The sequence below is a fragment of the Misgurnus anguillicaudatus genome, chromosome 21 (genome assembly GCF_027580225.2).
Source record: "Misgurnus anguillicaudatus chromosome 21, ASM2758022v2, whole genome shotgun sequence".
NCBI classification, from domain to species: domain Eukaryota; kingdom Metazoa; phylum Chordata; class Actinopteri; order Cypriniformes; family Cobitidae; genus Misgurnus; species Misgurnus anguillicaudatus.
This window is the reverse complement of record NC_073357.2, coordinates 22,628,858-22,654,556: the sequence shown is the minus strand read 5'-3', so window position 1 is coordinate 22,654,556 and position 25,699 is coordinate 22,628,858. Positions and strand designations below refer to the sequence as shown.

General features: G+C 37.3%; 1 protein-coding gene and 1 non-coding gene across 4 annotated transcripts in view; both read left to right on the top strand.

Annotated features, from left to right (window-relative positions):
* The first annotated feature begins 453 nt into the window (after nt 1-453).
* On the top strand, nt 454-527 carry trnar-ucu (transfer RNA arginine (anticodon UCU)). Its single transcript has one exon. It is a non-coding gene; the product is annotated as a tRNA-Arg (tRNA).
* A 2,616-nt stretch (nt 528-3,143) lies between these two features.
* kirrel1a (kirre like nephrin family adhesion molecule 1a) overlaps nt 3,144-25,699 on the top strand; it is a 40,513-nt gene continuing 17,957 nt past the window's right edge. For 2 of the 3 annotated variants that reach the window (XM_055197126.2, XM_055197116.2), the window contains exons 1-9: nt 3,144-3,447; nt 17,735-17,884; nt 19,057-19,206; nt 20,787-20,944; nt 21,175-21,325; nt 24,140-24,245; nt 24,365-24,513; nt 24,655-24,782; nt 25,121-25,247. In XM_055197126.2, the coding sequence (XP_055053101.2) occupies nt 3,399-3,447; nt 17,735-17,884; nt 19,057-19,206; nt 20,787-20,944; nt 21,175-21,325; nt 24,140-24,245; nt 24,365-24,513; nt 24,655-24,782; nt 25,121-25,247 (1,168 nt within the window). In that variant the 5' untranslated portion in view covers nt 3,144-3,398. The remainder of the gene's footprint in view (nt 3,448-17,734; nt 17,885-19,056; nt 19,207-20,786; nt 20,945-21,174; nt 21,326-24,139; nt 24,246-24,364; nt 24,514-24,654; nt 24,783-25,120; nt 25,248-25,699) is intronic. The other variant, XM_055197119.2, reaches the window with a different exon arrangement.

Sequence of the window (25,699 nt, the reverse complement as noted above, 5' to 3'; positions counted from 1 at the left end):
CTAGCTTCTGACCCTTGGAGGAGTTAATTATGGAAAGTTGAGGAAGTTGAGAAATGAGGAACGAGGATGTGGGTGGTACAGTAGGCAATGTCTTTTACACATTAGTCTATGTGTCCTAAAATATGTAATTCAGAAATAGACCTAAACACAACACTAACCTGTCTCAAATGTACAACTAGCCAAGCTAGGCCTCCCCATCTGAACAGCAGCTTTAAACTGAAAAAGAGGTGTGTACGTGCTGAAATGAAATCCTCCGTGTTGGCTCTGAGGGACTGACTGGTGGTGACTCGCTGCATTGGCCGCTGCTCACAGCTCCCATGCTTGAGCTCCCCCTACTGGCCGCCTGCTGAAAAAACAAAATGCCGACAGTGTGGTCCTGATGCTGCTAGATGCTGAAGCCATAGGCTGTGCAGTGCGTCTCTAAAGCGGGTCTGGTCGATTTTTATTGGCTCGGTCTCTGTGGCGCAATGGAATAGCGCGCTGGACTTCTAATCCAGAGGCTCCGGGTTCGAGTCCCGGCAGAGATGCAGCGCAACTCGCGGATGAGACATCTTATTTCCTTTTATTGTGTCTTATGTTAAATGAAAGATGAGTCTAATCGCTTAGGGCAACATTGTACGGATTGTCACAATGACAGATACAGTGCAAAAGCAACCAGAATAAATTGTCAAAATATCACACTATCTCTGTATTTCACTTATTGATACGTAAATAATCCATCTTACTGTAACTAGCTCACTGTTATCACCATATATGGGTGTTTTATGATTCAAATAAAAATTTTGGGCATGTCAGGTTAAATATGACATCTATAAATTGGCCACATGTCATTTACATTTGTTAACTAATACATTTGAGCACCATTAATTAGAATAAACATGAACAAGCCTAGACTTTTTTTTATGGCTGCTCTTACTAATAATTGTATCACATTTTGTTGGTGTTCTGTGGTACAATATCGGAGTTTTCACATGTCGTGCCATATCCCAAACATTATTTATCACAAATAAATAAAAAATATATGCATATGAATTAAATGTTACTTGAACAAATAAACTACATGCACAGATTAAGCATATATATGCATTTTGTACTTTATTTTGCGTAATTTCTACCTGTCCCATGGTTTAGCTGTCATTACCAACACGCTCACTATAAAGGGACTTTCCCACTGTTTTTTCATCAAAAGTTTATTTGCTAGCCATGGTAACCTAATGACATAGTGGAGCATATGGATTTCAAGCTGCAAGACTGATGCCTTGATATCCAGAAAAGTAAGTAAATCTACTCTTTTTTCTTTATGTTGGGCATTTATTATGCGTCATTACCATATGTTGTATTTCTGTATTTTTAAACATTTTTAAAATATTTTTATCACTTTAATAGTTAAAATGGTGTACATTATATGTAGAAAGCTAGCTACACTTGCTAAGTCATCATCTTAGCTAGTAGGGCTAGTTTTTTGATAAAAATGTCATTACCTGCACAGTCATTACCAGCACAATACATAACTTTGCCAATAAATTATTTATAAATAACAAAAGCATTCTACAATACATTTCTGACAATGTATTAAAAAGTTTTCATATATGGAATTCACTTAAAATAAGCTTAGATTCCAAGCCAGGGTAGATTATGAATCAGAAATTTTGATACGTAAATGACTTAAATTCATCTTGCAAGTAAAAATCTCATTAAGTTCAAGATAAATTACATGTGAAACCACAAAATGTTTTAAAAGTACTGATTTATCATTTAAGTTTTCTTTTTTACATATATTCGATAATGTTGTGATGGTAAAGACACATTTACTTGACAAAAAAATCATAAATTCCCTTATCTTATGATCTTAACCAAGCTCATAGCATTGCTTCGGACTGATAATTTGATGTATACCAATTGGTCAAATTTGGAATTTAAATTGCAGCAACCCAATTTGGCCCTTAATCTGAGAAATACCCTTATATAGCCTACAAAGCGTCTTAAAAATGAGGGAGCAACGACAAATAAAATCTTGATGATGTTGTATCAACAAAGTATCTGACATTTGCAAAACAATTATTTTGTTACTGCCTTATTTTGTTTACATTAAACATTACATTTTATTTTACCTAAAAACTCAGTTTATTAATAATAAAACATTTTATAAATGTTTGTTTATTTACAATGATGGTTTTGCTGTACAAATTCACTGGCCCATTACGTGAGCAAAGTGGTGTTGACATGGAGGGAAAAATCATTTAAATAGGCCAGCTCTTGGGCATAAACATGTCTTCAGCATGAATGTCTCCAACACAGAATGTACAGTCTGAAAAATAAACAAAATTTCTTTTTTTTATCAGAGGTCACCGTTCCTCCCACACTCTAAATTCTGCTATAGGTTATTTTTAACCCAATGTTGGTAAATATTGGAAATAACACATGTTGGGTTAATAAATTAACCTATGCTGGGTTGTTTCAACTCATTGTTGGGTTAACAACAACCCATCATAGGTTTATTTACAACCCAACATGTCCTCTGTCCAATGTTTTCTTAAAAACAACCTAGCAGAATTTAGAGTGCAGGATTGTTTGATAATCTTGAATGGATGTTGATGATGCATTGTAGGTTTTATCACCATTCATTTACTAGCACAAACCGTATCATTTTGTCGATATTGCATCCTGAACTTCCCCACCAGATGGCACAGCACACAAAGTTATCCATTATCCGTTTAAGATTAGAGAGCATCAGTCTCAAGTAATGACAGTATAGCCTCAGAGATTTTTGCACGCGAGTCGAATGTTCTGAAATGTCATCAAACTGGCATATTTAAATTAATAAGGCCGTTTCTTGCATTGCCCATCCAGCCTGGCATTCAACGCCTATATTAGCTACATGTCTGCACCTCTTGCCTTTGAAAATACTTTTCCTAACAATAATACTGAATATTTATTATAGTGTAGATGCGAGGCGACTCTGTATAATGCGCAAAAAAGAGAATGTTCCGCTATAAGGTTTGTTTTCTTCTTACCCGCGGGGTCTATTCTGTTTGTCTCTTTGGACTTCCAGAGAGGGAGGGCAACCGAACTGGGGTGGGTATAAAGAAACAGAAAGGGAGGGGAGCAGCTGCTGACACGAAAGAGAGAGGGAGAGGGGAGAGGGAGAGAGTGACTGAAAGAGGGAGAGATGTACAAGGAATGTGCCACTAATAAGAAACCGGAGCGTCGTTGAGGACGCAGGAGAGGAGGGCAGAAGCGGGGAAAACGGGGACAAAAAACGACTAGAAATGCGATAAAAAAGTAGAGAAGGAGGAGAAACGGGGAGACATATTGCCAACACGTTAATGGAAGGATTATAATCCACAACTGGAGGGATTTTTGACGCTCCTCATGCGGAGATTTAAGCTCGGCTAACCATGCAGGGACTGCTGCTGCTTCTGAGTTTGGCGTTGAGTTTTCACAGAGGTAAGAGACTCAATGTTTTTATTAAATGTCACGCCTAAACTCAATTTTAAAGTTAAGTGTTGTGTGTGTACGAGAGAGAGAGAGAGAGAGAGAGAGAGAGAGAGAGAGAGAGAGAGAGAGAGAGAGAGAGAGAGAGAGCAGGGGCAGTGTGCATAGGATTCTACAGCGCTCATGTCTCTGACGGCCATAAAGATGCAAAGTGACCTTTGCGTTCACGCGCAAAGTTAACGGCGCTGTCGTTCAAGCCCATCGTAACTAAATTGCTAAAACTCCGCCGGTGCGGAAGAGTGAAAAGCGGTAATCTCTTCCGTCAGACATCATCTCATCATGAGAATACAAATTGGGCTATAGGTTTGAAGAGGAAAGGGACACACACACGCGCGTGACGGCTTTTATTTAACAAACGCCCGCATAAAGAAACGCGCCGGTTCGTTTCCTGTCTGTGGGTCATGCAGGTAATTTCAGCATCTAAACCTGCGCAGCGCACGCCTGGCAAACGCTATGAATTGATCACAAATTGCCTGCATACACAGTTTTCAATGCAAACATTACGGCTTGTGCCAATTACTGTTCAGGTATCCATCCCATGTATTATTGTAGCCAGCGAGTTGCTAGGCGACAGTAAAGAGCCCTACCTGTTAGATTACAGCATCTTTTACCGCGATGTCGCCTATGCGGACACCCTCCCTATTGTCTACCGTCACACACACACTCTTCATGTGTGTGTGTGTGTGTGTGTGTGTGTGTGTGTGTGTGTGTGTGTTTGAATGAGTCAGAAAAAAAGAGAGCAGGTATAGACCACTCCATCATAGGTTAGGGGGCGTGTTTTGGTCCCAGTAAGGTATGGCAGATGATGTAACCAGTATCATAATGTGGCAAATCGATGTGCGTAGTAACTTGAATTCCAGAAAAACTGTAACATGCATATTCATTGAGGAAAACCTTTTGGACCAGGTAGAAGTGTCATCCAGTCAAATGCTTTAAGGGTCAGCATGCGACAAACACCAAGCAGTTTTTTTTCTTCCTGCAATGTTTATAAAATGAATATTGGGCAATAAACAATGACAACACGTATGATCAAATCATTTATTTAATATAAGTTCTACCTTTCAAGTTACTGCTAAAGTGCATTACAGGTAACAACGTAGCTACATGTGTGTGATGCCCAGAACACATTAGGTTTTGACTGCATTGGTTTTTATGTTGAACATCTGTACAGTAATGCACATGCACTGATGTCATTTGTAATGATTTATTACTATTAAGTCTTAAGGTGGAACGAATTAAGGTATTAGTGGTGATGATTACAAACTGTATGGAGATACACTTCTAATCATACATCAACATGACTGACATGTAAATTGGCCCTTCATTTGCCCTCAACTCTAATGGTCTTATAAGTCCATTTTTCAAATGACTGAGGTTAACAGAGGCAGTTGGTATTTTGGTGAACAATGCACCTATTGTTCTTATAATAGCTGTTCAATGTTGTTATGTACAGTATGTAGCAATGTATATGATACAGTACAGGTCATCTTTAAGCCCCCAAAGTAACCAGCATAAGAGAAAACACAGACTACTGTATATATAAACTACCTACTTTTATATTATTTCTGATTATTATGAAGAAAGCCGTAGTTTTGATTTAAGCACTTGGCTGATGCTTTTATCTAAAAGTGACCTACAGAGCATATGGAGTTGTTTTAGGCTATGTGTATTGTCTGGACATCAAACCTATGACGTTATCTTTACTAGCCGGGCTACAGTGAAGGGCTTTTTTAGGGGTGTGATAATCGGCATTTTTAGTGCTTGCTTGAAAAATCTTTGTATAAATTCCAATAAAAGACAGCTGCCATAGGTCTCTTAAAGCAATAGTTCATTCAAAAATGGAAAAAAATTGTCATCATTCACTTACTCTCATGTTTTTACAAACCTGTATAAATGTCTTTGTTTTGATTATTAATACAAAATAAGATATTTGGAGGAATGTTTGTAGCCAAACCAATCAGAAGCCCCACTGACTTCCATAGTATGGAAGTCAATGGGGCTTCTGATCGGTTTGGTTACAAACATTCCTCAAATATCTTCCTTTTCATCAGAACAAGAAATGTATACATGTTTGAGAGCAAGTAAATGATTCATTTTTGGGTGAACTATTCCTATACTGACTAATACACTAATGTAAAGGCATGTAATGTATTTATTAACCTGTATGATGATGTTATGTGTTAATTTGTTATCAAGCACTCTGCTGTCATATTGTCATACCTTATTGTTATGTATGTATTATAAGATTTGATGTTGTGTTTATAGGGCATTGGCTTTATACAGGTTTTATATTTATCTTTGTCCCATTTTGTCGTTGAAAAATCTATACAGCATCATGTGCATTTCTGCAGCGTCAGCATAATTTCCTATTGTATCAACAGGACAGAGAATGTTAAATAGCTTTTTCCTAAAAGAAAAAGTAAGTAGCTTTTATGCATTGCCTTATAAAATGCTTTTTAATAGTAAATTACTAATTTTCTCTGAGTTGCATCTCTATTTTTATCTCACCTGAACCATCCAATTAAAGTCATTGCATGTAAACTATAATCAGCAGGAATGTAGGTACCCAGGAGCAGGTTTGGATACCTGTGAAATTGAGTATCCTCTTCTTCACACGCATTCCGTGCCGTGTAATTAGTAATGTGTATTAAAAAGCAGTGATTCCGTTCTTGTATGATACCTTATAGTATCCCAATTTCCAGAGTTATGATAGGACAGTCTGATGCCAGAGCCTGAACATGGTCCTTGTTGTTTTATAAATATGTATTTCATTCTAACGAACTATAGTGCATGTGATGTAGTAATGGGTGTGTGGAGGTAAGACTGTAAGAAATAGTAGGACTGGGGACAGGTGGGTGAAATCGAGGTACTGAACCGACAAAGATTTGAGGTTTTTGTTGTTGTTGTAGGGGGTGGATGGCTGAGGGAACCGGGGGGTGGTTTAGGCCAGAGGGAGAGAAAACCATTATTAATCATGCCTGACTGCTTTCATAGAAGAGGCCACTTGCACCCTCTCCTTTGCTCTCCGACTCATTCTCTGTCTTCCAATGAATATGAGGGGAAAGTTCAAAGGCCTGGCTTAAACAAGAATCTTTTAACCCCCCGCCTCTCCCCCTTTTAGGGGCTCCCTCATCCCAGCCCACTGAAATAGTTTTGAACATGCCATGTTTCCCTACTGATGAATAGCCCATCGTTCATTCGCATGCGTGTTGTCAGCGTTAGCCTTTACTTTCTTGTATAAGATTCGTCTCATCTCCTGCTTTCCCGAAATGGTTTTGTCGAGGGGCCCCTCATTTTGCTTTTCATTCTTTTGTCAGTCTTCTCGTTTTTCCCTGCTCCCTCTTTCCATCCCCCAGTTCGTTTTCCCCCTTCCTTCTCTCTAATAAGTTCCAGATGTGTTTCTTACATTCCTGTAGTCAGAGGAGGGGGAGGGCTTACAGAACGAGAGAGGGAAATGGGGATCGAGGAGAAACGAGAAAAAGAGAGACAGAAGGAGATAGAGAGAGAGATGGAGAAGCACATGAATTAAAAGAGAGCACATGATAAAGAGGCACTCTGTACTTTAGACACTGATGAGATTCTCCTCTCGATGTGTGTGTGTGTGCGTCTGTGCTTGTGTGTGTGGAGTTTTTCAGACACCCCTTCCACCGTCCCCCCTCCCCCAATGCAATGGAATGTGGTTGATGATGATGGTGATGTCATTTCTCATTCTCTGAAGTTTTCCAATCGGGGAGGGCTGATCAGCAGAATCGACCAATCAGGCGCCCTGAAATAAAATCACAGCGTGACATTCTACATTAAAAGCATTATTACTGGTCAACTAGTTGGGTTGTATACCAAAGTGTAGAGAGATGGTAAACCGTCAAACCATTAAACAGCTGTTTGCCATTAAACAGATGCTGGCATAATAGAAAGATGCCTCGGGCTATACATTAAGCAAGTGAGGCCTAGCACATATCAGACAATAATGACTTTTGGTTTGTTACTCATACTCGGGCGACATACTTTCCAGCATTGCTCATCTTTGAAAGAATGATACTAACAGTCAAGCAGGGACTTTCTGTACTTTAACAATGAGTGTGTGTGTGTGTCAAACTAATGACATGAGTGGAAGATTAAATAAATACATTTTATTCTGTGTTATCCGGCAACAAGTTTAATGTCAGATTGATTTTCACATCATACACCCACACACAAAGAGCACATCTGGCATTCCCAGCCTTTTCCAGTATTTATTTGGAAAGCTAAATATTTAGTGCATTGATAGGACGGATGTCTGTGCGGTATTAGCTAATACTTCATGCCTTGGCCCGTTTGAAGTGGACGGTCGGTCCAAGCATTAGCATAGCACTCCACCGATGACCCTTGAGGTTGCCATGGTCACTGTATGTAATATTATGTCAATGTTCCCACAGTAGCCATGGCAACAATAGCTGCAACAGCAGTTTACGCAAATAAAGAATGTTAAATCAAGTATACAAATGCTGCCGAAAAACATGCCGGCGAGAGGTGCGCGAGCACAGGAACGAAATGGGGGAAGAGGAGCGACCGGCAAGAAATTATATTCCTTCCCTCCTATTTCAAATAGAACGGTTTCTATAGCAACAGTGGGCTGCAGATAGAGGGACAATGATGAGAAAGGAAAAAGGGATAGCGGGGTAGAGAGAGGGACGGAAAGAGAGGTGTGAAAGAAGGGGATGAGGAAAGATGACAGAATGAAAAATACACGGAACGATGCTTCTGCATCTTTGTCTCAGGCATGCAAGGGTGAATTAAGATGATAGAGGGAAAACGCTGAACCGTGCTGCAGACAAATTTAGGACAAAAGATGAAACTGTACAAAACAAAGCAGTGGGTTAGCTACAGTAGTAATAGTAAAAGGGCGTGTTTGAATGATCCAGTATAGGCCTACGTCAAGGTATTTGATCATTTACACCTAAGCAAACTGCATATGCATACACAAACATTCTCGGAACACAGAGCAAATAAGCTGAAAAAAACTTTGGTAATAGTTTTTTGCATACGTCAGCTGTTGCTATCGTGACGTAACACATTGCGCCAGTGAAAGTGCCCGATTGGTGGAGACCCAGAGAGCAAAGGATGAATAAAGGAGACATCTAGAAATTACAAAATGGGACAAATTTTAAGAGGGGATCGACGTAATGATTTTGGCAGGTTTAAATGTGTGATGGTAATTCATCAATGACATGACATCATGAGAAGGTTTGCAGTGTCTTAAAAAAGAAACCACATGGCATTGAGAGGATGAAACTGCATGTGTGTTCGCTGCTTAGATGCTTAGATTGTTGCTTCAGCAGGCACCTTGACCGCAAACAGGTGACGTATTCCTTGTCCAGACATACTCCTTTGTTGTCTGAGTAAGGCTAGCGCATGAAGTCACAGAAGTGTCTCTCATCAGTTCAGCCCCTTTCTGTTACTGTATCAGTCATGATTTTAGGATTTTTTTTTAAATTAGAGCTACTATGGAAAATAATTGATGTTTGTTTAAATTGTAGAAGAAGGAAAGCAATACAATCAGTAAAATATTAGAGGAAAATGCTGTTTCCAGATCCAAAGGAATTCATAAGTCAAACAAATAATATTCAAAAATTTTAGATCTGAATTAGATAAGGGTTTATTGTCTTTATCAAATCCCAATTTTTTAACAAGAGCTTTCTTTGAATGTGTAATCCACAAAGTTCTCCCTGGTTATTAAAATGTGGGCGGGGTTTACCCATTTGTATCTTTATTTATGAAGGTATATATATCATGTTTAAAATGACATCATCATCTCATTCTTTGTTGCGTATCTACATATTTATGTTGTAACTACATCTAAAGGCATTTCCATGGATCGAATTAGTCCTGAAGTGAAAATACAAATAAATCTCCTCAGCGTTCACTTAATGAAAGGCTACTCTTTCAGGTTAGCCAAGTGGTTTGTTTCCTGACACGAGTGTGGTATGTAAGTGTGGTCAGAGCGTGTGTGTGTGACCACGTCTTTGTGCGGTCAGGACGCTGGCAGTGTGGCACGGACTACCGCTGGTACCCAGGGATCAGTGACTCTAGAAAATCAGGACACTCTAAAATTGTCACTGCAGCATAACCCACATAATGAAAACTATACAATCCCCCCTCCTCTCTGATTAGCTTTCTCTCCCGGCCATGTCTCTGTATTTGTGTCTGTCCTCATGTCCCCGTCTCGCTCTTCTTCTATCTTTTCCTTTCTCTTGCTCGTTCTGTCTCTTCTCTATAAATTCTGTCACCTTGTGTTTGACTAGAGTCACAAATAAGCCCCGAGACCATGTATAATAGTGAGACAGACATGAATTTCATATTGCAATTACATCCCGAAACATTTAACGCAGTGCTTTGTCTTTGAGAATCGAACAAGAGGAAATTTAACAGATTCAATTGTTAAACGTGATGGTCATAGGTCGTTTTATACAACAATTGTGAAATGCAAACTGTTTTTAACCATAGATATGTATACGTAATTTGATCACTTCATATACAGTATCTATACGTGTTTGCCGTTTTGGAATGGACCAGTTGCAGTCGTTGCACTCACAGTTTTTCAGGATATCACGACATTGTGCATCCTCTGGTTCATAAACCCCGCAGAGATTTAGATTCCAGAGTATATTTATGGAATATATTAATGGACTAACCTTTCATATGTATTAACTTAATAATTACAGTTTTTTAAACTAGTAACTTTTAATGCTGTGTTAGCAAACACTTTTGTTTTTGGTGTGTCATGTTTGTTTAGCAATTACAATGTTTGTGTTTACAACATTTGATCAAACATGTATAACTACGGATGCGGACACACAGGCCGCTTTCTCCGAGTATTCACTGACCGTCGTGGGTTGCCAGATTTGCGAAACAAAACCAACCCAATGGCCAAATAAATCTAGCTCACACTGTAAAAAAAATAAGTTACTTGATTACCTTAAAACTTTGTTAATTCAACTTATTAAAAATTTGTTTACTTAGAAGTTAGAAGTTCTGTCAAATTTGTTGTGTCAACTAATATTTATTATGCTGAATTAACTCAAAATGTTAAGGCAAACAGGTAACTTACTTTTGAAGTTGAACGAAATTTTTTATTTTTACAGATCAATGTCCCTATCCCATTTATTTTCCTAAATAAAATAATCTTACCTTAAAGCAACACTATGTAGTTTCCATGTAAAAATGACTTACAGCTCCCCCATGTGGTTGAAAAGCGCAACAGTGCCTGGTATCAGACACTCTTCTGCAGGCAGGGGGAGGGGCGGGGCTGTGTGCTCTACCCTCCACCGCCACTTTCAGAGTGTGCTTGTAGCAGCTAGGAGGTTGCTCAGGTTGCAGCAACAGTACAATTTGTCCAGTTAAAAGTTGTTCTATCACTGAAATAATTTTAAAGACATTATTTAAAGGTAAAAAAACTGCATAGTGTTGCTTTAAAGGAACACGCCGACTTCTTGGGACTTTAGGTCACTGTATTCCCCAGAGTTAGATATACATACCGTTTTCATCTTCGTGCGCCCCGTAACTCTGTATAAATAGAAACAATCTTGGCATTATTTTGTCACTTATTTGAAGCAGTATGCTAGCTGGAGCCATTTACTTCCAGTCTTTGTGCTAAGCTTGGCTAGCGGTGGGTGCGTCAGACAAAGTTACGGCACGCACTGAGGTAAAAAAAGGTATGTATGGACTTATCTAACTCTGGTGTATAAGTTGAAATCCCAAAAAGTCGGTGTGTTCCTTAAATATTGACAGAAGATCTGGCTTTAACATTTAAAAGCAATTCACATCACCATTTTTATCTATTAACGAATGTTTATTTGTCGGGCTGAAAAAACAAACAAATTCATTCCACAAATTTTGTGTCAGGATGCAGGAGAGTTCAGTAATTTCAATAATTTCAACAATTATAAAAAATAATAAAATATTTTTTGAAATGAGAAAGTCAGATATATTTAATCTGCATTTCCCTATAAATTTGGTTCTTTAAGTGCATAGCAACTTACACAACTTTCATCATTAATTTTACATTACATATATATTGGATATTTTATTCAAGATACTGTAAACTAGTGTTGTTGTTTAGTTAGCAATGGACATGGTTTGGATCTTTTATAGGTGGCCTCCATTTGTTTAAATTAATAGAAAATACTATTGCTTGGTGTTTCATCTACAGTAAACAAACATAACAAAGACAATAAGATTGCTGACATGTCTTTCATGTACTCCATGAATATATACAGTAGCTTTCCACAGTATAAAATCGTAAATATACTGTTGCTTTACAAGACAGTATAGTCGGCCACGCTGATGGATTGATGTTCCATCATTTTCCTGTGATGTAATACTGTTAATGGATAGACATGGATTTTAATGAATGCCAAGCCCTATTATACAGCATCAACAATAACCACATTTTTACACCACTGTGATGCTAGAGTGTTTGATGGATGGCTGCCAGGGGTTGCTTAGGTCTTCTGAGCCCTTGTTAGCCTGGGTGATAGGATGTTCGGGGTGGATGCTTGCTAGGTCATTTCTAGGATGTCTTTATTATAACTGATCCCATAATAGGGCTGATTTTTTAATTCAATATAGTTTTCTAGTTCCCCTGCATCAGAAGGCTTCTACAACATTAAACATAAAGATACTATATGGGCCCACAAATAAATGCCTTTACAGTAATATTTGAAGAACCGTTGTGTTTTTATAAAGGTCCTTTGTGGTGAAAAAAGGTTTTTAGATTAAAAACATAATAAAGAAATATATTTGACTGAATGAGGAACCAAATGGTTCTTTTATGCACTGTAAAAAAATGCAGCATTTTTGTCAAATAAACATTACTTTAAAGGGGTCATATTATGAGATTTTTTAAGATGTAAAATAAGTATTTGGTGTCCCCAGTTTGCATATGTGAAATTTTAGCTCAAAATACTACACAGATAATTTATTATAGCATGTTAAAATTACCACTTTGTAGGCCTGGGCAAAAATGTGCTGTTTTTTTGGGTGTGTCCTTTAAAATGCAAATGAGCAGATGAAATGCAAACGCTGATCACAACGATGTAGAGCTGCACAATTAATTGTTAAAAGATCGTGATCTCGATTCGACCTCCCAAACGATCTAAATCCAGCATTTCGACGATTCAGGTAATTATATTTTCAAGGAGGAAACACAGTCTCGTCAGTTCTCTCGACAACACGCAATCACAGCGGACGCGATGACGCATTGACGTTTATTATTTATTATACAAGCCAGATGTGCATATGCTTTCGCAGAGAAGTTAGGCAGAAAGAAACAGAAACTAAAGAGAATGAGTGAGGAAGAGCAATGCGCAGGTACGTCTGACAAAAACCCTGACGTTGTTTTAGTACTAAAACAGGATCTTATTCCGGATCTTATCCCTTCCGTAAGCGTTTTTAGCACAGAGGGAAACATTGGCTGCATCCAAATAACCACACTTGCTGTCTTTGCACTTGACCACTTGACTAACATTACGTTTTCCTGTATTTTGGCTAAGTGTTCTAGTGGATGTGAAGATTAAGCGTGCATGTAGATTTATTCACCCGATGAACGTTCACGCCGCCAACTAGAGCTCTGACGCTCAAATGCATTCTCTGGAATCCTCTCCTCTCAAGCAGAGGTTTCCGCCTTCCGATTGGTTGCCGCCGAACATTTCCACCTTGCGATTGGTTGCCGCCGAACATTTCCACCTTGCGATTGGTTGCCGCCGAACCCCGTCATAGCTCATTACAATAAAGTAATGTCAATCCAGTTACCATAAAGTAATGTCATGAGGCAGCAATTTGCACCAAAACTTATTTTTTTTACGTTACTTAAAGTTTATATTTTAAATGTTTTCTTTAAATAAAATGAATACATAATCACTCTACAATTAACATTAACTGAATTTAAAGATTATCTACACTTAACTTTCTGAAGCATAATTCTTTGCACCTGTAAAAACTAATGTTAAACTAATGTTCAGCGGTTTTACATCTATAAAATTTACAAAGTTCTTGAGAATCGTGCAGAGAATCGTGATCTTTATTTTAAGCAAAAGAATCATGATTCTTATTTTATACAGAATCGTGCTGCTCTACAACCATGGTGGTTTGTTGCTATTAAAAACTAAATTTTGCTGTCAGTTATTTTTTCTCTCTCTTTCTCTCTGCACTAAATGGCTGTGCCGTGGTTGGATAGTGCAGATTAAGGGGCGGTATTATTGTAATTGGCCTTGCTACTTATCTCATAAAACAGGCGACATTTGAACGACCTAATTTTTTTTAGCTTGATAGAAGCACTGGGGACCCAATTATAGCACTTAAACATGGAAAAGTCAGATTTTTACGCTATGACCCCTTTAACTCAAAAAAATGAAGTAAAATTTTTAAACCTGTTATGTCAACTTATCGCAGTAAAAATGTAAAAATACTAGGTTGAATTGTCTTGCAAAACCAAGTTGTGTTAATCTCATGCTGCATTATTTTTTACAGTGTGGCATCACTGTAAAAAACCCTTTAAGCACCTTTATTTTTAAGAGTGTACTTCCCTACTACTACTCGTATGCGAAAATACTGCATACAGAAAGTGCTCTATAGAATGTACTGATTTAAACATATCATGAAAATCTGACTTTTTCCATGTTTAAGTGTTATAATTGGGTCCCCAGTGAGTGCTTCTATCAATCTTTAAAATTTGAAAAAGTACAACCCAGTAACTTAGTTTTGGTAAACGATTCTCTGCAAGCATGTGAAAAATAGGTCATAGAAATTTGGCTCCTCTTGTGATGTCAGAAGGGGATAATACCGCCCCTTAATCTGCACTATCCAACCACACCACTGGCTTTTTGTGCAAAGTTCAGCTCATTTGCATTTTGAAGGACACACCCAAAACAGCACATTTTTGCTCACACCTAAAAAGTGGCGATTTTAACATGTTATAATATCTATATGGTATTTTTAGCTAAACTTCACATATGTACTCTGGCGACACCAAAGATTTATTTGACATCGTAAAAAAGTCTTGTGAAATGTCCCCTTAAACAGGAAAGAAGTACTTCATTTAATTTAGTACGTACTGTCAGAGTATGCGATTTTGGATACCACATTTGTTCAAGCACAACAAGCAGGCAACCATAGATAGACAAAGCGTCACATATTAAGTGCAATATGTTTTCCATGGTCATTAGAGGATTTGGTTGCTCATGTTTGAGTACATTAAACCTCACCCAAAGTGATCACAGATATTTCACTAAAAGGGTTGGGGGTAGGGTCAAGGGGGAAGAGCGGGCATATGCCAGTTGTTAAGAAACTGAGAGAGATTGGGACCTACAGAGGAACGCTGGAGGGACGAGACAAGAGCGAGAGAAAGAGAACAAGAGAGGGCCAGAGGGCTGATATTTAATGTGATATATGGAATGTGACAGCCCGTCTCCGAACCCCCTCCAACCAGAGAGGAAGACCACAGAAATAGAAGACAGGGCTGGGGAGAGCAAGAAAAACGAGAAAGAAAACTGGAAGAAAATGACAAAAACCTATCACAAGCAATGGGTGTTTATATTGCCCCAACACTGTGCTAAATGACGGCATTAACAGGGAATCACGTTTAATGGAGAAGTTAAAACAGAGAAGAAAGAAAAAACAAGAATCGAGGTAGCAAATGGCTTCTCTGCAGATTGAAAGAAAGAAGCATTGATCGAAGAAAAGAAGAATGCAGAGAAAATATGAGTTGCCTTTACTTAATTTACAACATTCTTGATTTCAGTCCAATTAAAGATACACAGGCCAGGCCTTGAATGAAAGCTTTCATTGTAAGTCTGTTCTACAAGTTGGAGACTCATGCTTGAGTATCAAATGTCCTCCTGTGTCACAGAAAAAGAGTGGATACCATGTTTTTCGGGTGAAGACATGTGCATTTTGCTATCGAGGGACGAGTTCCCTCTTTTACAAAACCTCACTGACTCGAAACTGATCATAATAGTGAAAATGCTGAGTAGATGTATTAGTGTCGTATCATTAACTGCTGCGGTTTACATTTAATGTCATTAACTTTTCTCACAATTAAGATGTTCATTTTGAAACTGTATACCATTTATTTTGGGCATGCAATTACACCAGACACTTCTGGAAAAATATTGCTACATTCATTAATGACAATATTCAACAAGGTATATCTATAACTTTTAAAGACATAGTTCTTATTTATCCGAGTCTACAAATAAAGCTCGCTTTGCTTGATCTTAAAGGAAAACACCAGCGTTTTTCAATATTTTACTATGTTCTTACCTCATCTTAGACTAATTAATACATCCCTATCTTTTTTCAATGCATGCACTTAATCTTTTTACAGCACGTCGTGAATGTGTTAGCATTTGGCCTGGCCCCATTCATTCCTTGGGATCCAGACAGGGATGAATTGGGAAGCCACCGGGCACTTCCATGTTTTCTCTATTTAAAGAGTAACTAAACCCTTAACCAACTTTTTTTAGTTAATGATCTGCAAGAATGATGCTTTATTAGTGCTGTTCACTGATTTTAGTAACTTTTTTGACATTTGGATATAAAATGTTTTAATACTACAATATATGGTGTAAAAACTTCTGAGTGCTGCCACCTTCAGGTTGAACGGTGGCTACTGCAGTTAAATTTTCCTATTGGATGTTGGGTCCAAAAAATACCTTGTGACGTAAACCAGGTTCAAGCTCACCACGCCCTTGTTACGATCTCACCACACACTTGGTACGAGCTTAGTTCCTCCCCTCTATCTCCGTTGGGATCTGCCCACTTTTCTTGCATTTTTTAAATATTGCCAGAGTCAGGCTCTGACCAGGGGTTTAGTTACTCTTTAAAGACTGTTCCATGAGAAGTTACACAAAAGTAAGTATGGTGGCAGAAAATAAAATGTAAAGATTTTTTAAGCGAATAAAAATGAGAACGATATTGTATGGCGGAAGAGCAGTTTGCAGCACTCGCCGCACAGTAACATCGTCACTCCTGACTACTCCCCCTTTCCCTCAAACTTCCCTCAATATTACTGCGCCAGAGGTCGAAGGATCCTAAGGAATGAATGGGGCTAGGCTAAATGCTAACACATTTATGACGCGCTTTACAAAGATTAAGTGTATGCGTTGAAAAAAGATAGGTATGTATTTATTCATCTAAGTTGAGGTAAGAACATAGTAGAATATTGAAAAACGCTGGTGTTTTCCTTTTAACGTTATTTACTTTCTATGCAAATTAATGTACACAAATGTAGGTTCACAACACTAAACCACCATGTATTCCTAAAATAATTTAACATGTGTCTCAATACTACTGAATCCTAATTGATCAGAAAAACTTTCTTTATTACTATTTGCATATTTTAACTGATACATAACTTAATGTCTTACCGTGGGTTCACATCAGCCGCGTTTGAGGCGTCAAAATCGCGTCTACTACGCCTAGTTTGCCACTTGAACAGTTTAAGTTTACTCGCTTCATTCACGTGAAAATTTGCGTCATGGGAGGGGCTTCTGTGAGTCCGCTCGCTTCCTGTAATCACGTCACTACTAGAGCAAGCTCCTGTTTGGTTAACGCGGCACATTTTCCGGCGATTTTTCAACGAGACGCGCAAATGAGGCGGAATCGCGTCTATTGCGCCGCGCTAAACGCCTCATTCACGCTGCGACACCTCCTGACGCGCGTCAACGCGTCTTCCCATTGACTTATCATTGAAATCACTCTCGCTTGACGCCTATACCGCGGTTGGTGTGAACGCAGCATTACCCTCATATTTTTTTCTTATTATTTATTTTAGTTTTTTCCCATTACTTTTCTTTAAGCTACTTACAAATAATTGTTAAATATTTCTTTCTATGTACGTTGATAAGTCACGGCTTGATATACAGATGTTACATTTTATGTAATGTATATAATGACTATATTGTGACAATGTCATTTTTGTACTCAATGTTGTTCTTCCATAAAATAAAGACATTTCTGTGTCGGATATCTGACTGTTTACAGCGAATACTCTTTCTTTTAATAACTATGTTAGAACATATGAAAAACTTTTCTTACAATTTGTTCAGGCGTTGTTTAATTTAAAAATTACTGTAAGCCCTTTATGTCATTACAAATGAATTTTGCATATTAATCTTTTCTACATAAAATATATCCAGAAAACTATGTGGTGTATCACATTATATTGATTTTATTAACATTTACAATCTATTTATTGTTTCAGTGCGAACAGCACGGTTCTCTCAGGAGCCTGCCGACCAGTCAGTGGTTTTGGGCCAAAGGGTGGTCCTATCCTGCGTGGTCTTTAACTATTCAGGCATTGTGCAGTGGACCAAGGATGGACTGGCCTTAGGCATCGGAGAAGACCTTCGGGGTCAGTGACAACATCTTTCTTTCTTTCTTTCTTTCTTTCTTTCTTTCTTTCTTTCTTTCTTTCTTTCTATCACTCATATTTTCTAGCTTATCTGTAACACAGATTTCTGTCTGCCTCTTGTCCTGTTTTCCCCTTTGCTCTTTTGCTTTCTGCTCCATTCGCTCGTTCATCTTTTCTCACTCCTTGTGGACTATCATGAGAATACTGCGGGCAGGATGTGTTATTTTTAACCTCTGCCATTATAAATAGATAAATTTGGACCTGATAAACTACATTTGCTACATTTGCCAGATAAGAATGTGGCATGGCATGAAAAACATTTCTCTTCCTCTCTGGGTCTTTTTCTTTTACGCGCTCTCTCTCTCTCTCTCTCTCTCTCTCTCTCTCTCTCTCTCTCTCTCTCTCTCTCTCTCTCTCATTTTGACTCAGTATAGTTGTATTTACACTTTGATGCTTCACTGGTTTGTCCCTGTGGCTTTCATATAAAAGCATGTGAACAAATCTTGCACTCACACGCAAATGTGCACTCGAAGACATCCACACATATTCAACAGCGAAGCACATACTGATAACTCAATCCCAGAGTATTGCAAAAGCTTGTGTGTGTGAGAGAGAGAGAGGGGGGATGGGGGTGTGGATTGGGATGCGTGATGTAATTCACAGCAGAAATTTTGTCATTTTTCTTGCAGCAGAAGCTAGAAATGTTCATATCAAGGTGCTAGCATACATCATACAGTACAAACTCTACTGCCACCTAGTGATGAAAAACATCACAACTTATATTGCTTATGCAGCATGCTTATTAGTGTATTTCTTGCAAATGAACCATGCTTGTCATTATTACAGGGTTAGGGATTTAAATAAACAATTAAACTATAACCACTAAACTTGCTTAGTAATCAGTATAGATCCCCTGTTTCGTCTTTGGTATAAAATAACACCTCAAATCATGCACTGTGTTTTTCTGAACAATCAGACTTTATTACCTAGCAGATGATAGAGCGGGTGTCCAAAACCAGAACACCAATAATACAAATTTGCCCAAATAAGTCTACTGTTTGTATTAATCTGTTTTTTAATTTATAAATTGTCGTTATTCTTTTCTCTCTTCACAAAATAGTTACTTAGATTGATAAAAATGTTATACATTGTATTTGATTGATCTTTTCCAGCCTGGCCGAGGTATCGTGTATTAAGGCTGGTGGATGTTGGCCAGTATAATTTGGAGATCTCCGCTGCAGAACTCTCAGATGACTCTCTCTATGAATGTCAGGCAACTGAGGCGGCGCTGCGCTCCCGACGGGCCAAACTTACCGTTCTTAGTGAGTGCTGACTGAGTATAAAAACTCAATGGGTTTTTTTCTCAGATGTGAAAAATAATCTGAATATTTCACCCAGATTAAAATTCTGGCACAATTTCCTAATTTTTTTTTTAGAATTTTTTAAATTACAATTAATAGGGATTTTAGCTTTCAAGTTTCAAGCATCAAAATGACATTAAAATAGCCAAAATGACATATCCATTTATGCATTTACCGGATTGATTCATATGTTGCTTTTCAAGGTGTACATTTTTTCAGTATTATGTGTGCTCCTTCAGTAAGTTTATAAGAGAAGTAGTGATGTCTGATTCAAATGAAATTTCTTTTATCGTATAATTTATCGTTGATCCATGTTTTAAAAAAATGTGTTCAGGAATCAAACTGAAGGGGAAGATTATCAGTTTTTTTTACTGTAGGCTTCAGATGATTTTTCTACTTTTCTGATACTTTACAGTGTTTTGCAACCATTTTGCAACCTAAAATCATTCATTGTACTTTCTCCTTTATTTTCTAACTGAAAAACGGTTATACAGGTTTGGAATGGCATTAGAATAAGTAGAAGATATTTTGGACTGTAAGCCATTTAAAGGACAAGTTCGGTATTTTACACTTAAAGCCCTGTTTTCAGATTGTTTATGATGAAATATAACGGTTTTGACTGAAATTTGGAAATATGATCATCTGGCCCGAAAATTTTCGGGTGTTTGTTGTTTCACCTTACACCTCTACAATGGCTGTATAGGTGCACTGGAACAATCCTTCCTAAAATGCATTAAACGTTCGTTTACAAAGACATGAAACTCACCGAGTGGTCAGGGGTGTTCACTGATATGCTCACACAAAAATCGCTGCAAAAGATGCTTTCCAACAGGTTTTATCGTAGATTTTGTCCATTTTCATTGACTTGTATTAGATGTGCTGTGTGAGGTTACTCCGCGCCGGGAACCTTGTTTGTATTCTTGCAATTGGCAATGGCGGATTATCGCCACCAACTGGGCTGGAGTGTCTATTATTCAAGCTCTCAACGGAAGAATATACAGGTGTGAGGCATTTGGAAAAATAGGTCCACAAGTTTACAACGAATGCTAAAAGACCTGTTGGAAAGCATCTTTTGCAGCGATTTTTGTGTGAGCATATCTGTGAACACCCCTGACCACTCGGTGAGTTTCACGTCTTTGTAAACGAAAGTTTAATGCATTTTAGGAAAGATTGTTCCAGTGCACCTATACAGCCATTGTAGAGGTGGGGGCCGATACATTAGAAACCGAAAATTCTTGGGACAGCATCATATGTCCAAATTTCAGTCAAACCGTTCTATTATCTGAATAAAGGGCTTTAAGTGTAAAATACTGAATTTGTCCTTTACTGCATTGTCAAATGCTTTTTGTTTTAAAGTTCATTTATCACTATTGCCTCTTTGTGTGTGGATGTTTTTTTTATAATCTATGATATTACTGAGAGCTATGATAGGTTTACTGTGTTAAAAAATTAAATGAATAAATTAGTTTTTTTTCTAGTTTAATCCCTGCTTTAGGGTGCTTAATAACTGTTATTGACTCTGTGTGTGTTTGTGTCTTTAGTTCCTCCCGATGATCCGGTAATTGAAGGGTCCCCAGAGATCCTACTCACAGCAGGAGTCCCCCACAACATGAGCTGCATGTCCCGTGGAGCCAAACCCGCCTCCGTTATAGAGTGGCAGAAAGACGGGCTGCCGATAGATGGGGCCTTTAGCACCACGGTGAAACACACAAACACACTTGTTAACGCTTTAGCTTGTCTTCAGTATGCCATGTCATGCAAATTTGTCTTCAGTAAAAAAAACAAAGACCAAACATTTCAACAGATTCTTATTAACCCTCATTGTTAAAAAACACTATCTCTTAAGTTTTTAAAACATACACTTCTTTGCTTTTTCTTTTGAGACATTTTGGTCAGAAAAGATTTGTAAAGATCATTTCTCTTCTTTAGGAGCTGCTCTCAGACAGAAAACGTGTGACTACACGAAGCTTCCTGCCTGTTCTCCCCATAGATACAGATACAGGCAAGAACTTTACCTGTGTGGCCTCTAACCTGGCCGTGCCCATGGGCAAACGGGCCACCATCACCCTCAATGTACACCGTGAGTACAGAACCCTTTCTAATTTAAGCAAAAAGAAAATGTTCAGTGATGCTTTAAAAAATAAATGAATTGTCTGGTTTATATAAATTATTCATATTAGGCATGGGCTGGTTTCAAGGTATACCAAGGTTTTGAAGAGTCAATGTTTCAAATTCACTAAAATTTTCTGTGGTACTGTTTCCAAGGAATGAGCTGTGTTTACACAAAATTAATTAAATTAGTAAGTAATTTAAGTTTACATTTAATATATATTACAAAAATATATATATTTTAAAAGATATTATAATTTAAAAGGCTATATTTTTACCTGGAATACATGTTGTATGTTGCTTAAAAATAAATTGTAATAAATTGTGTCCAGTTGAAAAGTTTGTATACAAAGACATGTGAAGATAACACATTTTAGTGTTGGTATGGCACCGTGGTATTTTTGCTCAAGGTTTTCATACCGCAAAATCTTTTGCCCATGCCTAATATCTAATATATATATATATATATATATATATATATATATATATATATATATATATATATATATATATATATATATATATATATATATATATATATATATATTTATTTATTTATTTATTTATTTATTTATTTATATTTTATATAACACATTTTAGTGTTGGTATGGCACCGTGTTATTTTTGCTCAAGGTTTTCATACCGCAAAATCTCTGGCCCATGCCTAATATCTAATATATATATATATATATATATATATATATATATATATATATATATATATATATATATATATATATATTTATTTATTTATTTATTTATTTATATATATATATATATATATATATATATATATATATATATATATATATATATATATATATATATATATATATTTAATATATATATATTAGAGGCTGGGACCAAATGTCATAAATGATTTTTAAATGATTAAAATATGTATATTTAAGCAATATCGCTCGAGTAGGAGTGCGATATAGCTCTATATCATCACGGCTGTGATTAGGCCAGAGGCACGAGGCCGCAGGCCGAGTGCCGGAGGCAATCACAGCCGTGATGATATAGAGCTATATCACACGACTCCGAGAGCGATATTGCTTTTATACAACAGTTCGACGGCACACGTTTGAAAAACGAAAACTAGAAAACAACAACGGAGTTATTTTAAAAGCCTCTTTGTTTGAGAACTACTTCTTCCGCCACGGATTTGAGGGCGGCCAGAATGACAGGTAAAACTTTCGGCTGCTTTGAAGCTCATAACAACTCAATGGACGGAAAAGCCGTTACTTTATATTACCGTTTCTTGGTCACAAAGTGTAGTTTTAAGATTAGTTCAGTCGAGAATATATATGTATTATATTTAAATCTGCAGTCGATTAGTAAAGATAGCGCCTGTTTGAACGTTTGCTTAGTGAGATTCGGTACGAATGAGAACCAAAGCATGAGCGGACATCAGTGTTCACTCGCCCCGCTGACCACCGCCCTCTCTGGGCTACATTTCTGACAGAGATACCCCGGCTCTCATGTTGGCCTTGTTTGTTTATGATCGTCAAAATGAGATCAAATCAGCAGTCTTTGGTGTCATGATCAAACTATTACTTGTTTTTTAATTCATATTTAGTGTCTTTTGTGTTGTTATTGTTTTGGCGCGAGGTAAAAGTTAATAAAACTACATGTATAACGTTACTATTGCTTTCTCATTTATTCTTAACGTGATACGAGCACTCGATTATTATTATTAAACTTTGTTCTTGTCAGTACTATATAAAACAGTTTTTTATAAGTGTCAGAGATATGTTTTTGCATGCTGCTTATAAATATATCAGTGGCGATATCTCATAACATGTTTTAATAGCCAGGTCACGATAAAGTAAATGATCAATGTCCACATTTAAAAGCTGCGGTGCTTACCTGCTGTTTCACGGTGTTTTCGCGTTCTGATAAGAAATATAGCTCCAGAAAAAAAACGAGTGTTTATATTCCTCTTTCCAAGTGTTAATAATCCACACGATGTGACAAGACATTTCACCCATTAACTGTAACGTAACATCCAAGAGCGCTGATCTTTGACTAATAACTTCAGATTGGGGATTCACAGACTGATTTATGAGCTAGTAAACTAATGAGATACACGGAGAGTGATTCACACAGCGCGTCTGTGTTTTTCCATTCAGAGATGAGCCTGCTTAGGACCTCCATTCACTAGGTGGCGGAATAATACTAAAGGTGAAGCGGCTACAGTGCTGTTATCAGCACAATATCGTATGGCTCTTAGCCAATCAGATTCGAGAACCAAAAAGAACTGTTGTATAAATATATATATATATATATATATATATATCTGTATCTATAGGGAGAACAGGCAGAAAGCTTTGTGTAGTCACACGTTTGTATATGTGTGTGTATATATATATATATATATATATATACACATTTATATATATATATATATATATATATATATATATATATATATATATATATATATATATATATATATATATATATATATATATATATATATATATATATATATATATATATATATATATATATATAATCATTTAAAAATCATTTATGACATTTGGTCCCAGCCTCTAAAAATAGAGAAAGGTTTTTGCTATTTGCTATTATTATTTTCTATAAATTAAATATACATTTATCAGGTGACATTAATTTAATGATCAAATTCATCATTACTATCACTCGAAAAAGATACAGCAGCCAGATTGACATAATAACCTCATTGAAACTGTAGCTATATTTCAGCAACATTTATTTACATTCTTACACTTCATTTGTGGATTCTGAATGGTCTCTACAGATGCACCGGTGGTGACGTTATCCATTGAGCCTCGCTCTGTACTGGAGGGAGAAAGAGTGACCTTCACATGCCAAGCTACGGCAAATCCACCTATTATGGGCTACAAGTATGTCTTCGGCATTTTTAACATTATTCAGTCATTTTTATCACATTACTTTATGTGTTTCATGGGGTTTTCTCTATGTATTTTCTTCTGACTGCCTGAATTTCTTTTGGTTTTACCAGGTGGGCAAAGGGAGGGGTGGTCATTCAGGGTGCAAGAGAGAGTGTATTTGTCACCAAAGCTGACCACTCATTCTTCACCGAGCCTGTGTCCTGTCAAGTGTTCAATGCTGTGGGCAGCACCAACGTCAGCATACTAGTCGACGTCCACTGTAAGTATCAATTTTGGGTGAATTTTCTTAACATTTCACTCGGTCTGCTGTTGATATAAATATAATAGCACTTATATTAAATATTCTTATTCAATCATATAAATTGTAAAAATACAAAAATCTCTGTTTCTCAAAATGCAGTTGGTCCTATCTTGGTGGTTGAGCCTAAACCGGTCACAGTGGATCTAGATTCAGATGTTACTCTAAACTGCAAGTGGGCTGGAAATCCTCCTCTCACACTTACATGGACAAAAAAGGGTTCCAGCATGGTGAGCAGCTCTCTTTATAAGGATCTATTCTGTTACAATCTTCTCTTAATTTCAACACACTCTAAATTCTGCTGGGTTATTTTTAATCCAATGCTGGGTAAATATTGGCAAGAACACATGTTGGGTTATTAAATAAACCTATGCTGGGTTTTTTCAACTCATGGTTGCAAAGGTTTATTTAATAACCCAACACATGTTCTGTATAATATTTACCCAGCTTTGGGTCAACCCAATAACCCAGCAGAATTGTGCTTATACGCATTCCATCTCTTATCCCCCTGCTGTTTTTAGCTAATGTCACTCATTTATCAGCATTTCCCTTTCTTTTTCCCTTACAGGTGTTGAGTAATAATAATCAGCTCCATCTGAAGTCAGTAAGTCAAGATGATGCTGGTCAGTATGTCTGTAAGGCCATTGTGCCCAGGATCGGAGTGGGAGAGACAGAAGTCACACTCACCGTTAATGGTCAGTAGAGCCCTAGGACATACTGTATATTTGGTTCAAACACGTGAAGGGGTAGAACTGTGTATCGTACCTGTTTTCATTAATCATTGTATTAATATTAGGAAGGGTGTGCTTTCTTCAATTTAAGAATGTGAGACATACTGATACATGCATATATACCAACAGTGTTGGGGAAAGTTACTTTTAAAAGTAATGCATTACAATATTAAGTTACTCCCCAAAAAAGTAACTAATTGCGCTTTTTATGGAAAGTAATACTTACATTACTTTTAAGTTACTTTTGCGTTGCTTTTTCTTACTTGGCTAAGGCTTGATCTCTTTCAGGCCTTGCAGGTGTTTTTATGACTGAGAACTTCTGCAGTCAGAAATCGCGTATTTCCATCGCAAAAATGTCAAGCGCCTACCATCTCCGTTTCTGATTCAAACTGTTTCCGCTAAGGCGCGCACGCATA